Below are 15,232 nucleotides of genomic sequence, written 5' to 3'. Positions count from 1 at the left end.
CTGCAGCATCCAAGGACAAATATCTAAGGTGTGAGGATTTCATGTTCCCATAGCATTTATCGATAACTCCTAGGCAAGGATTCAGGCGCTGGCTCACAGTTGACTCAGAGAACACACATTTCTTTACCACTGCTCACACATCAGAGATTCCAAAAGCCAATAAGCTAGGCTCCTGACCAGTCTTTGGCTTTCCCAGGACATGACATGATATTGGAGAGGAGAAACCATGCACGTGGCTTATAAACATAACCAATAGAACAGGAGGTGATGCTATTCAAGGGTTTTAAGGCATCCCATCACTACCAATCTCCAAAGATGCATCAGCCCCATCCCTTCCATGACTTCCTGCTACGGCATACCTGGTGGAGTCTCCTCCCTCTTGAGTAGCCTAGAATTTTATAGCTTATAGCACACGCAGTTCTCAATTATGTATTTTTCTTTTACTATTTCCTAGCTGGTTTGCATGTGAGTCTTTTTATATCAATATGAGGATCTGTGACCTAATCTGTCTTAATTAGCACCATGTAGCACCCAGAAATCTCTAAATGCTTGTGAAGCTCACTGATTTTGTCTCTCACCTTCATCTATTCTCCAACACATCATTTCCTAATGTGTCTACTAAAAGAGTTATAGGTAAAAAAGGATACCAGTGGTTAAGAGATTGGAAAAGCCCACACAATATATCACCTGAGAGTCACAATGAGCATATTAGAAGCTCTGAAAAGTTCTACTTTGAAGACACTTGCTTAATGTTTTTAAACCTACTATTTCTTGCAAAAATCCTTTTGCCTCCAACAATGAACATCCTACAGGAATACTTTGAGAAATTTGGTTTGAAGTTGTCCTCCATGGCCCCTGAAATCCGGTCACTTTTCATTTATATTATTTCCATGCAAGATTTTCATTAAAAAACTATCTTTTAAAAAAGCAGTATCTTTTTGGTGAGTACCATAATGTGGATTCCAAACCCCCTCAAGCTAAAGTTGTTTCTACCTTTCATACCCTGCAAAAGGGCTGAGGAACTTTCCCTACTGACTAGGAGGCTGCTCTTGACCTGCCTCTGACTTTCCAAAGACATGCCGTGACATCACACAGAGACATGTCCTTGCATCCCTCTAGCTGTGGCTGGCCCACCTCACCCCACACTGGGCCACCATTCAGAACCCCTCAACTGTTTAGAACAAGTTGAGCATTCTTGCCACATAAACAGGAGTCCAAGACTCTCAAAGAAGAGTCTTAGGCTGTTCTGCATTCCAGCTGAAGTAGGTCAGACAAGGATCTCTCTGTTTGTGGCCAAGAAGGTCGGGTGAGGTTACAGAATTCCTCAAAGGCAGGGAGCTGGACAACTGAGCTCCTGGCCAGAGCAGAATCCAGCCCCTGTGTGGGCCGCTCCCGTGTACCCAACCTCAGGCGGGTCCTCCTTATTCCTGATGTTCCTCATACACGGCCTCTCTGGATTGGTGGTCTGATGCAAAATAATCACAAATACATAACCCCTCCCATCTAGACTCTGGGAAATACTTCCCAAAGCTACTTCTGCCTGGTTGGTCTCCTCAGGAGCTGGCTGAAGGAAGGCCCCAGGCCAGCTCAGGACCAGCCTTCTCTGATCTAAAGAGGTAGACCCAGAGATTCATTCAACAAATGTCTTCATCGAAGAGTTTTCAAGCTCCTACTGTGCTCTGCACTTTTTTCCAGGCTCTGAGGCCACAGTGGAGCTTGAGCTTATCTTTAAGTGGAGGAAGGTGACAATAAGCAAACAAACACACAAGTAAGAAATCAGCAGCTAGGGATAAGAACAGCAGAAGAAATAAAACAGGATGGCTGCTTCCAAATGGGGATTCAAGGAAGGCCTGTCTGAGGAGGGTAATGTTTTGGCTGGGATGGAAAAGCCAAGAAGGGATAGGCCATGTGGAGAGTGGAACATTCTAAGCAGAGGGAACAGCCGGTGCAAAGACTAGAATGAGCTGGGGAAAGACTGAAGATCTATGTGGCTGGAAGATCTGAGCAAGGAGGAGAATGACATGTACTGTCAGAAAGGGAGGTAGAGGATTTTGCTTCCTGTGTGATAGAAAGACAGGTAGGACACCTAAAACTTGATATGAGACAAGGGATGGGAGAGAGATGGAGGGGAGGACATCTATGTTCAGACAAGAGCACCCTCTAGGAGGAACACCTGGGGCCTGACTGGCAGAATCAGGCAAGTGAGGCCCACTGAGCTGAAGATTATCCCACTTCAGAGCAAAAGACTCTGGAGGTCTAGTAGGCCTCCCTTCAGCAAGAACAGGATCCAAAGAGTCGTTTAGTAAGTCCCTCGAGATGGCCCTCCTGGTTCCATGTGAAGGCCCCCTTAGGCAGGGGCCACACTGACCTAGGAAGTGGAGCTTGGATTTGGTTGTGCATGTCCTTCCCTGCCCTGAAAGAAAACCATCTCCAGCCTCCTACCACTTCTCCCTGGTTTACAACCTGAACTTGAGGCACCCCACTCTTTCAACCCTTCCTGGCTACATTAGCCAGAAGAAATTCCTCTCACGTATTCACCACTGTATTCTAAATATTTAGAGACCACAAAGCACCCTAGCTGAATGGAATCCTTTGGAGATGCTCAGAGACTGTTCAGATTGAACTGAATTTAAAGTGCATTTAATATCCTAGTTCGAAATATAAGTACATTAAAGGAAAAGACAAGGCTGTCCTCCCTTCATCTCAACCATGCCTGGCCCAGGGCACACCAACCATGCTGTAGAAGCAAGCCGCCTTGCAGTCACCTGACCCATCAGGAGTGACCAGAGCCCATAAGGAACCTCTCCTTGTGGCACAGGTAAACAAGTCTTGGCCAGACCACTCCCAGCCTGAACACGAGTTCCTGAAATCATGTACCACCCCGTGAACTTACCACTGATCTCAGGGTTAATCAAAAAACAGGAAACCTGGCTATAGAAACAAAATGGATTATCCTGCCACCCCTGCCAGGGGCCTGTGACTGAGATTCTTGAGGGCCCCGAGTCATAACCGATCGCTTTCTCTGCATGAGTGTGTTTAAACCTCCTCTCCAGCAGAGATTTGCTGGCTTCCTCAGCTCTCCTTAGCAGACACACTTAGCTCGTCTCTGGCCCCATGCAGGCTTGGATGCCAGGATGTGTCTTCATCTCTTCTTGGGAGATATGCTAGGCCCTGCATTAGGAGAGCAAGGGCTCCTGCTTCCCCACACCCAGCCACAACTCTCTTCTCTCTCTCTCTCTCTCTCTCTCTCTCTCTCTCTCTCTCGGCTGAAGCAAATGGAACCCAAACGACAAGAATGTCCCAACCACATCACGCCCATAGTCCCACTTCTATAGCACTTTCTATTGGAAGCACTCCTTTGGCCATTAATTCCCAAGAAATGCAATTGCCTTCATTATTCTCGGATGCTTATCCTCTTATTTGTATCCTCCCTGAAGGTAAAATCCACGTGGATGTTCTATGATCTGCCACAGAACCCATGATACCGTTAGTCTCCAGGCATATGTTTAATGCACAGGCCTGGAACACAATGAGCACACGCACTCAATGCTTGGGGATAGAATGCCCCGCTGCTCAATTACAGCATCGAGGAGAAGAAATGACACCATAAGACAGACATGTGAAGCCACACAGCCTTGAGAACAAGACTAAATCGGAGATTTCCTTGTTTGGTCATAAAACATCAAGGCCACAGTCAGAGGGCGGAGCAAGATGGCAGAGGAGTAGGAGACCTGGATTTCGTCTGGTCTCAGGAATTCAGCTGAATAGGGATCAAACCATTCTGAACACCTACGAACTCAACAGGAGATCGAAGAAGAGAGTAGCAACAACTCTCTCAACAGAGAAGCGACCACTTACTAGAAGGTAGGACGTGCAGAGAAGTGAATCCGAGGCGATATTCAGGAGGACAGACGGCGGGGGAGGGGGCCTCCGTGGGCCACTTCTGGCAAGTGATAGAGCCGCGGAGCACAAAATCGGACCTTTTAGAAGTCGGCTCCGCGGAAGGACGTCGCTCCAGTGGCTAAGTGGGGCGTGGAACCCTCGCGGGACAGTGTGGTCTCAGGACCCTCGGGGTCATGGAAAGACCGGGGGTGCCTGAGTGCGGCAGAGCTCCCAGGTATTGGAGCGGGGAAGCAGGCTGCAGAGACGGAGCCGAGGTGTGGGCTCTCAGCTCGGGGTGGCCATAAACTGTGATCCGCGGCCGAGTTGGGCCACTGCTCCTCCAGCAGGGACCCAACAAGCGGCAGAGCCGGGGAGACTCCCCTCCCTCCCCCGGGAGGAGCGGCGCGGCAGCGCACCGCAGGGATCTGCTGGGTTTGGAGACTCTACACGGGGTCGGGTGCCAGAGATAGAAATGCTCAGTCACAGGCCGGGTGAGCACGCAGGGCGGCCAGAGACCAGGGAGACGGGAGTGACTGCTTTTCTCTGGGGGCACACTGAGGAGCGGGGCCCCGAGTTCTCAGCTCCTCCGAGTGGAGATTGGGAGGCCACCATTTTCACCCTGGCCCTCCAAAGCTGTACCAGAGCTTTCAGGGAACAAAAGCTCCTGAGAGCAAGCCCGAGCAGCTTGCTTAGCCCCGACGACAAGGGCGGGGCAATTCCGCCTCCGGCAAAGACATTTGGGAACCACGGCAACAGGTCCCTCCCCCAGAATATCAGCACGAACAGACAGCAAGCCAAGACCAAGTTTACCGATCAAGGAGAACGGGAGAACTCAAGCGCTAGAGGAATACTGTACATAGAATTCATGGCTTTTTTTACCATGATTCATTAGTTTTTCAAAGTTAATTTTTTAACTGTTTTTTTTTTAATTTTTCTTTGTCCCTTTTTCAACCGATATCTTATCAATCCTTTTAAAAAAAATTTTTTTTATGTTTCATTTTTAGAGTCATATTTTATCCCTTCATAGTAGTTACCCTTATTTTTGGCATACATATATAAGTTGTTCTCTCTTAAAATTTTGAGATAACAGTTTCTTCTAACAGATCAAAATATACCCAAAATCACTAGTGTATGGCTTTATTCTAGTCTCCTGCCTGATCACATTCTCTCCCTTTTTTTTTAAATCTTCTTCTTTCTTTTTTCAAACAACTTCTTATTGTATCAATTCCTTTTATAAAATCTTTTATACTTTTCATCTTTATAGTCATCTTCCATCCCTTCATTGTATCAACCCTTATTTTGTACATATATAAGTCTTTCTTCCTTTAAAATTTTAGGAGGCACTTTTTTCTAAAAGACCAAAATACACCTAAATCTAGTGTGTGGCACTGATCTATGCACTAGCCTGATCATATTTGATCATATTCGGGGTTTTTTTGTATTGTTCTGTTTTTGTTTTACCTTTTTCTTTTTTTTTTCTTTCTTTCTTTTCTCTTTCTTTTCTCTTTCTTTCCCTTTCTTTTCTCCTGGTTTCAGGTCTTTTCTGATTTATATAGAGTATATTTGCTGGGGACGTTGTTAACCTGTTAGCATTTTCTTCTCTCATTCATCTATTCTCCTCTGGACAAAATGACAAGACAAAAAAAATCACCTCAGCAAAAAGAACAAGAGATAGTACCGTCAGCCAGGGACCTACTCAATATGGACATTAGTACGATGTCGGACCTAGAGTTCAGAATCATGACTTTAAAGATACTAGCTGGGCTTCAAAAAGCATGGAAGGTATTAGAGAAACCCTTTCTGGAGAAATAAAAGAACTAAAATCTAACCAAGTCAAAATCAAAAAGGCTATTAATGTGCAATCAAAAATGGGGGCACTAACTGCTAGGATAAGTGAGGCAGAAGAGAGAATCAGTGATATAGAACACCAAATGATGGAAAATAAAGAGGATGAGAAAAAGAGAGAGAAACAACTATAGGATCACGAGGGCAGAATTCGAGAGATAAGCGATACGATAAGACGAAACAACATTAGAATAATTGGGATCCCAGAAGAAGAAGAAAGACAAGAGAGGGGCAGAGGTATATTGGAGCAAATTATAGCAGAGAACTGCCCTAATGTGAGGAAGGAAACAGACATCAAAATCCAGGAGGCACAGAGAACCCCTCTCAAAACCAATAAAAATGGGTCAACACCCCGACATCTAATAGTAAACCTTATGAGTCTCAGAGACAAAGAGAAAATCCTGAAAGCAGCTCGAGAGAAGAGATCTGTAACCTACAATGGTAGAAATATTAGATTGGCAAACAGACCTATCCACAGAGACCTGGCAGGCCAGAAAGGACTGGCATGATATCTTCAGAGGACTAAACGAGAAAAATATGCAGCCAAGAATACTATATCCAGCTAGGCTCTCATTGAAAATTGAGGAAGAGGTAAAAAGCTTCCAGGACAAACAAAAACTAAAGGAATTTGCAAACACGAAACCAGCCCTTCAAGAAATATTGAAAGGGGTCCTCTAAGCAAAGAGAGAGCCTAAAAGCAGCACAGATCAGAAAGGAACAGGGACAATATACAGTAACAGTCACCCTACAGGCAATACAATGGCACTAAATTCATACCTTTCAATAGTTACCCTGAATGTAAATGGGCTCAATGCCCCAATCAAAAGACACAGGCTATCAGATTGGATTAAAAAACAAGACCCATCAATATGCTGTCTGCAAGAGACTCATGTTAGACCCAAAGACACCCCCAGATTGAAAGTGAGGGGGTGGAAAACCATTTACCATGCTAATGGACACCAAAAGAAAGCTGGGGTGGCAATCCTTATGTCAGACAAATTAGATTTTAAAACAAAGACTGTCATAAGAGATGAGGAAGGACACTATATCCTACTTAAAGGGTCTATCCAACAAGAAGATCTAACAATTGTAAATATCTATGCCCTGAACATGGGAGCAGCCAATTATATAAGGCAATTAATAACAAAAGCAAACACATTGACAACAATACAGTAATAGTGGGGGATTTTAACACCCCCCTGAATGAAATGGACAGATCATCTAAGCAAAAGATCAACAAGGAAATAAGGACTTTAAATGATACACTGGACCAAATGGACTTCACAGATATATTCAGAACATTCCATCCCAAAGCAACGGAATACACATTCTTCTCTAGTGCCCATGGAACAGTCTCCAGAATTGATCACATCCTAGGTCACAGATCAGGTCTCAACCAGTACCAAAAGATTGGGATTCTTCCCTGCATATCTTCAGACAACACTGCTTTGAAACTAGAACTCAGTTACAAGAGGAAAGTCGGAAAGAACTCAAATACATGGAGGCTAAAGAGCATCCTAGTAAAGAATGAATGGGTCAACCAGGAAATTGAAGAAGAATTAAAAAAATTAATGGAAACCAATGAAAATGAAAACACAAGTGTTCAAAATCTTTGGGATACAGCAAAGGCAGTCCTGAGAGGAAAGTATATAGCAATACAAGCCTTTCTCAAGAAACGAGAAAGGTCTCAAATACACAGCCTAACACTACACCTAAAAGAGCTGGAGAAAGAACAGCAAATAAAGCCTAAACCCAGCAGGAGAAGAGAAATAATAAAGATCAGAGCAGAAATCAATGAACTAGAAACCAAAAGAACAGTAGAACAGATCAACGGAACTAGGAGCTGGTTCGTTGAAAGAATTAACAAGATTGATAAACCCCTGGTCAGACTTATGAAAAAGAAAAGAGAAAGGACCCAAATCAACAAAATCATGAATGAAAGAGGAGAGATCACAAGCAACACCAAAGAAATACAAACAATTATAAGAACATATTATGAGCAACTCTATGCCAGCAAATTAGAGAACCTGGAAGAAATGGGTGCATTCCTAGACATGTATCAACTACCAAAATTGAACCAGGAAGAAATAGAAAACCTGAACAGACCTATAACCACTAAGGAAATTGAAGCAGTCCTCAAAAATCTCCCAACAAACAAAAGCCCAGGGCCAGATGGCTTCCCAGGGGAATTCTATCAGACATTTAAAAAAGAATTAATACCTATTCTCCTGAAACTGTTCCAAAAAATAGAAATGGAAGGAAAACTTCCAAACTCATTTTATGAGGCCAGCATTACCTTGATCCCAAAACCAGACAAAGACCCTATCAAAAAGGAGAATTACAGACCAATATCCTTGATGAACATGGATGCAAAAATTCTCACCAAAACACTAGCCAATAGGATCCAACAGTACATTAAAAGGATTATTCACCACAACCAAGTGGGATTTATCCCTGCGCTGCAAGGTTGGTTCAACATCCGCAAACCAATCAACGTGATACAATACATTAACAAAAGAAAGAACAAGAATCATATGATCCTCTCAATAGATGCAGAAAAAGCATTTGACAAAGTACAGCATCCTTTCTTGATCAAAACTCTTCAGAGTATAGGGATAGAGGGTACATATCTCAATATCATAAAAGCCATCTATGAAAAACCCACAGCGAATATCATTCTCAATGGGGAAAAGCTGAGAGCTTTTCCCCTAAGGTCAGGAACGCGGCAGGGATGTCCACTCTCACCACTGCTATTCAACATAGTATTAGAAGTCCTAGCCACAGCAATCAGACAACAAAAAGAAATCAAAGGCATCCAAATCAGCAAAGAGGAAGTCTAACTCTCACTCTTTGCAGATGATATGATACTGTATGTGGAAAACCCAAAAGACTCCACCCCAAAACTGCTAGAACTCATACAGGAATTCAGTCAAGTGGCAGGATATAAAATCAATGCACAGAAATCAGTGGCATTCCTATACACCAACAACAAGACAGAAGAGAGACAAATCAAGGAGTCGATCCCATTTACAATTGCACCCCAAACCATAAGATACCTAGGAATAAATTTAACCAAAGAGGCAAAGGATTTGTACTCAGAAAACTATAAAATACTCATGAAAGAAACTGAAGAAGACCCGAAGAAATGGAAAAACGTTCCATGCTCATGATTGGAAGAACAAACATTGTGAAGATGTCAATGCTACCTAGAGCAATCTACACATTCAATGCAATCTCATCAAAATACCATCCACTTTTTTCAAAGAAATGGAACAAATAATCCTAACATTTGTATGGAACCAGAAGAGACCCCGAATAGCCAGAGGAATGTTGAAAAAGAAAAGCAAAGCTGGCGGCATCACAATTCCGGACTTCCAGCTCTATTACAAAGCTGTCATCATCAAGACAGTATGGTACTGGCACAGAAAGAGACACATAGATCAATGGAACAGAATTGAGAGCCCAGAAATGGACCCTCAACTCTATGGTCAACTAATCTTTGACAAAGCAAGAAAGAATGTCCAATGGCAAAAAGACAGTCTCTTCAACAAATGGTGTTGGGAAAATTGGACAGCCACATGCAGAAGAATGAAACTGGACCATTTCCTTACACCACACACAAAAATAGACTCCAAATGGTTGAAAGACCTAAACGTGAGACAGGAGTCCATCAAAATCCTAAAGGAGAACACAGGCAGCAACCTCTTCGACCTCAGCCACAGCAACTTCTTCCTAGAAACATCGCCAAAGGCAAGGGGGGCAAGGGCAAAAATGAACTATTGGGATTTCATCAAGATAAAAAGCCTTTGCACAGCAAAAGAAACAGTCCACAAAACCAAAAGACAACCGACAGAATGGGAGAAAATATTGGCAAATGACATATCAGATAAAGGGCTAGTATCCAACATCTATAAAGAACTTATCAAACTCAACACCCAAAGAACAAATAATCCAATCAAGAAATGGGCAGCAGACATGAACAGACATTTTTCCAAAGAAGACATCCAAATGGCCAACAGACACATGAAAAAGTGCTCAACATCGCTCGGCATCAGGGAAATCAAAATCAAAACCTCAATGAGATACCACCTCACACCAGTCAGAATGGCTAAAATTAACAAGTCGGGAAACGACAGATGTTGGCGGGGATGCAGAGAAAGGGGAACCCTCCTACACTGTTGGTGGGAATGCAAGCTGGTGCATCCACTCTGGAAAACAGTATGGAGGTTCCTCAAACAGTTGAAAATAGAACTACCATACGATCCAGCAACTGCATTACTGGGTATTTACCACAAAGATACAAACGTGGGGATCCGAAGGGGTACATGCACCCCGATGTTTATAGCAGCAATGTCCACAATAGCCAAACTGTGGAAGGAGCCAAGATGTCCACCGACAGATGAATGGATAAAGAAGAGGTGGTATATATACACAATGGAATATTATGCAGCCATCAAAAGGAATGAGATCTTGCCATTTGCAACGACATGGATGGAACTGGAGGGTGTTATGCTGAGTGAAATAAGTCAATCAGAGAAAGACATGTATCATATGACCTCACTGATAGGAGGAATTCTTAATCTCAGGAAACAAACTGAGTGTTGCTGGAGTGGTGGGGGTGGGAGGGATGGGGTGGCTGGGTGATAGACATTGGGGGGGGTATGTGCTATGGTGAGCACTGTGAATTGTGCAAGACTGTTGAATCACGGATCTGTACTTCTGAAACAAATAATGCAACATATGTTAAAAAAAAGAAAAAGAAGAAGATAGCAGGAGGGGAAGCATGAAGGGGAGTAAGTCGCAGGGGGAGACAAACCATGAGAGACGATGGACTCTGAAAAACAAACAGGGTTCTAGAGGGGAGGAGGGCGGGGGGATGGGTTAGCCTGGTGATGGGTATTAAAGAGGGCACATTCTGCGTGGAGCACTGGGTGTTATGCACAAACAATGAATCATGGAACACTACATCAAGAACTAATGATGTGATGTATGGTGATTAACATAACAATAAAAAAAATTTAAAAAAAACCCCATCAGGGCCAAAAAACCAGTGATCCCCAGGCTAAAGCAAAGCACATCAGTTACTGTGGAAGAATCCAGAAAAGGCGTGCTTTCCATGTAGCCGCCATTATGCTTGTGGCCAGCCTTTGCAAGTGAATCCTCAGGCAAATGAAAAAGCCTCCTGGTCTTTCTAGACACTGTCCCCAGCACCTCATCAACAATGTCCACACTACCAGGAGCCCCTATCCAATATTCACATCTACTTTTCAGTCAGTGGTGGTGAGTGGGAATAGATAAGAACTGTGAGCAACCACGCACTCACTACTCATTGCCAGCTCACAAACATCAGGACTGGGGCCCTAGTTCTCATAAGAGCCCAGAGGGAAGGCTCATTTGTTTTCAACCTTTAAATATCGTCTGTCCATAAAACTAGAGAAGACCCTTCTAGAAGAACCTACCCTTTGCCCTTAGCTCATCCTCTAGTTTCACCCATGCTGTACTGGCTTACACTGTAATAGTTCAGTGGTTCTTTCTTCTTCCACACGCATCAAAGGCAATCAGCATCTGGCACCCATACCTCTCCCTTGACCCTCAGCAGGCTTACAGAAGCATTCTGACAGATATACGCTCTGGGTTACATGAGAGTGAGTCCTACTCTCTGGTTTCATGCACTCATGAAATGGGAGGTAGAAGAATGTTAAGTTAAATCTCAAAGCTACCACAAAGGCTTTTCTCTTGTGCCATCTCTTTTTCCAGAGAGGGTCCCTAGGACATCTGACTGCCCATCAGGTCCAATGTCTCAAGAGATGAGTGGGGATTTGCACTCTTGACCTCAGTGCATATCAACTGTGGTTAAGACCATGGAGCCAGGGACTGGCTGATGTGACAGCAAGTGTAAGTGGTCATCTCACTCATGAAGATATATTTGCAGGGTGAAACAAAGCAAGGAGCCAGAGAAGTATGCAAGGGAACTCACTTCTTCCTCTTCTATACCAGTCAGGTCCCAGAAGTAGCCCAGCCGCATCTGTAATCTCTTCCAGTTTTCAAGAAACATGGTAGCTTAAAGAGAAAGAAAAAATTCTATTAAAGAGTGTATTTTGAGTACCCTTTGGGTTCACCAATGGAGGTGGAGGATAAACTTGAGATTTCAAATTTAGGGACTCTCTTTAAAGCACTTATTCCCTTCCTCTTACTTCTAGCTGGAAATGCTCAAACTATTGCACATCCTTGAAAGCCCAATAGATACATGTAAAGGAGACACACCAGCACACACAGATGTATGCAACCCTTCCCATTTCTAGGTTATGAGAAGAGGGCAAACAGTGATCTCAAGAAAAGAAGGCAGGATGGAAAGATGAAGAAAACAAGTATGTCTGTAGTCTTTTTTGACAAAGCTCATCTTCCCTACACATACATTCTTTCTTCCTGCACCTTCCTCAGAGTTCTCATGCATTTTCTCCCATCTTTCTTTCTGTCTCCAGTACCACATCCCTTCTCTGGGCCCTGGCTATCCTGTCCTGAGGTTATGTTCCACCTGACTTCAGTGTCTCAGCCTTCCAAGCCCGGCAGCATGTGGCCGACAGAGTATTCCCCCCTAGGGGCATTCACCCAGGCTTCCATTTGTTTAGCAAGTAGCTGCTGAGTGCCTCCCATACCCACACGCCCGTCAGTCTGCCTGCTCCACCCTCAGCCCCTCAAAGTGCCGCCCAACATGCTCCGAGGAGAACCAGCACCCTCCACTTGACAGCAGAGGCTCGTTACACCAGGACTGAATACCTCATCCAGAGCCTGCTGATGGACCATACAGATCCTCTCTTTTGAAAACTGGAACTAAGAGATACAAAGAGAAGCAGAACTGGGATGAACCATGCAGCACCTGAAAGGAGAAAGGGCCAGGATTTCAGAGAGCTCCTCTAGCTCCAGCCCCCCAGAGGCCTGGCTCCCTTTCGTTACCTGCATCCAGGAGCTTGCTTCTGGTTTTCTTACACCTCTCTTGTTCTTTGAGCAAGCTGGAATAAACTTCCAATCCTGCAAAAAGAACTGGGCCTGACTAAGGTAGCTGTAATATGCAAAACACCGTTCTAGACATCATGAGGGAGATTAGGCGAATCTAATGTGGATTTTGCTCTCAAATTGTTGACAGTCTATAGGGAAAGACTGTAAATAGCTACAATATGAGGCATGAAGTGCTCAGGGCCTTAAGAATGACACTGCAAGGAGCTGTGGGCACGCAGGAGAGGAAGTGTGCTGACTGCCAGAGAAGCCATCTGAGTCGAGTCTTGAAGAACAATGGCATTTGGGCAGTGAAGAAGGGGCCGGGAGCGGGAGGATGCCAACACTCCCCCATCTAGACTTTCAATGGCTCCTTATTATGTAAGTTCTTCTCTCTGGAGGGGCGGGACCTTGTGTATGTGGCCCGACCCATCTGTCTAAATCCATTCCCTCAGTCTGTCAACACACAACCTCACACCTGCATCGCTGCTAAGGTCATCTCCTCGCTGCCTTCGTCATCCCGACTCATGCAAACTGTCCCACGCCCCTGTGCTGCCCTTCACAGGCTACCCTCATCCTTCCCTGACCCACTCTGCTGGGGCTGCCCTCTCCTCCATGCTCCTACTGTCCTTAGGGTCTGGTGCCCTGGAAAAGAAGGGAAGTGACACTCCCTGAGGCCACCCCCAGGACACCACCCACGGGAAAAGCCCGGGCACCCTTCGCCACATGCCGCACTGGCCTGTTGGCTGCGACTCAGGTCTGCAGCATTACTTTAACAGGGCCGTAAACTTCATCAGCTCTTAGCTGCCTGTTTGCCTCGGGCACAGCACAGAACTAAGCAGAATAAACACCTACAGACCGGCTGAATGCACATTTGCTAAAAGCTCCATTTGTTTTACTTGGTGCTATGTTACAGTGCATAGATTCACAGGGTTTCTCCCTTGGATTTGCAGCTTTTTCATTTAAGTGCATCCTGACCTCCCAACACTGGCACTGGCCTGGGGATGCTCTGGGAATAAGGTGGGGAGGAGGGCGTCCCTCCTTTTCCTATGCTCTTCTCAGTGCCTGAGGAGGGCTCTGCATACAGCACGGTCTGCAGTGCTTCCTGACTGCGATCTCTATAAAGAAGAGAAGTCAGAGCATGGGAACAGATGAGAGGGGCAAAGAAGTCACTGCAGAGGAGTCATGAGGACAAGGGAGGCCCGTCATAATGAGGAAGAGCAGCCCACAGCTCCTGGTGTGTATTGTCTGCCAGGCACTATGCTAAGTGCTCCACACCCATATCTCATTCACTTGTCCCAAGATCACCATGGGGTGGGTATTCCTTCACCCATCTCACAGATGAGCACGATGATGCCCAAAGGTTAAGAACCTTGCCCCAGGTACATGGCATCTTGGTTAGAGTGCTGATTTTTGTGACATGGAGCTAGATCCACGCTGTCTTTTTGCCATGGATCCACAGCTGGTAAGGAGCAGGACTGAGACATGCATCTAGGACCGCCTGGCCCCTAAGTCAATGCCCTTAACTTCTATTCAGAACAGAGTTCAGAAACCCTGGCCCTTTACTTCCCTTTTCAATAAAGTTTCACTCGCTTTCTGAAGTTCCCTGGAGTCTGAAGTGGAACCACAGAGGATCTAGGCCTGAAGACTCCATAGACCCAGGCCCTGCTGACTAGCACCCTCCATGTACCCCCACTCCTGCGCCACTGACAGGTAGTCTGTCTGCGAAGAACCACTTCTCCCAGCCTTCCTCCTGGCAGACTGGGCCCCAGCCCAGGCCCACCCAGCACAGCACCGCTGATCATAATAATAATGGTAATGAGAGGCAGTACTATTATTTTTAATCATAATTTGCAGGCAACCGTGCCCAGCGGCTCTTGGCTACTGCATCCAAATACACAATCACAAAAAACACAGCCAGGCTGTTAAAAAACACAACTGAACCCCACGCTATGCCAGGAAGCTCTGACACATCCCACCCTTCATGCTTTTCTTGAGCTGCCCCATGAGGGGGAGTGAGAGGGGCAGGGGTGGGGGCAGTAAATTATTGCAGATCCCAGGGGGCAGGAGGCATCTGTTAATTACAGCTATTGAGGAAAGAGAAGAGGTAGTTGTTGGGGCTTGAGAGTGGCCAAGTACAACTGAAAATCAAGTTTCTCTACAACAAGGAATTACACACCCCAGGAAAGTCCATAAGGGATCATGGACCCAGCATTATGAAGCTTTAGCTACTCAGTCATGGGAATCTCTTAAGACAAATGAATGGGAATTAGGATCGCAATATATCAAACACTGAATGTGTATTCTGGGTTCAAATCAGTTCCAGTGGATTTGAGGGTAATCATGAGATGCCCTGCTTGACAAGGAGACACAAAGCTGCTGCCTAAGACTCCCACACAACAAGCTTCAGCTTCAGCTGGTTCTACTGAAGCCCTCCTGTGAACACTTCCAGGGCCCTATGGTGACCAGTGCCACCTCCTCCTACTCCCTGCCCCTACTTCTGTGGGCTGAC

The 15,232-nt window shown here is 45.2% G+C and overlaps 1 protein-coding gene across 1 annotated transcript in view; it reads right to left on the bottom strand.

Annotated features, from left to right (window-relative positions):
• The window catches only part of ANO2 (anoctamin 2), a 378,292-nt gene that overhangs the window by 169,072 nt on the left and 193,988 nt on the right, over positions 1–15,232 (bottom strand). Inside the window, exon 13 of the mRNA XM_027593890.2 lies at positions 11,705–11,787. Coding sequence (XP_027449691.1) covers positions 11,705–11,787 — 83 coding nt within the window. The remainder of the gene's footprint in view (positions 1–11,704; positions 11,788–15,232) is intronic.

The sequence above is a fragment of the Zalophus californianus genome, chromosome 9, assembly GCF_009762305.2.
Source record: "Zalophus californianus isolate mZalCal1 chromosome 9, mZalCal1.pri.v2, whole genome shotgun sequence".
NCBI classification, from domain to species: domain Eukaryota; kingdom Metazoa; phylum Chordata; class Mammalia; order Carnivora; family Otariidae; genus Zalophus; species Zalophus californianus.
This window is presented reverse-complemented; position numbering and strand designations above follow the sequence as displayed.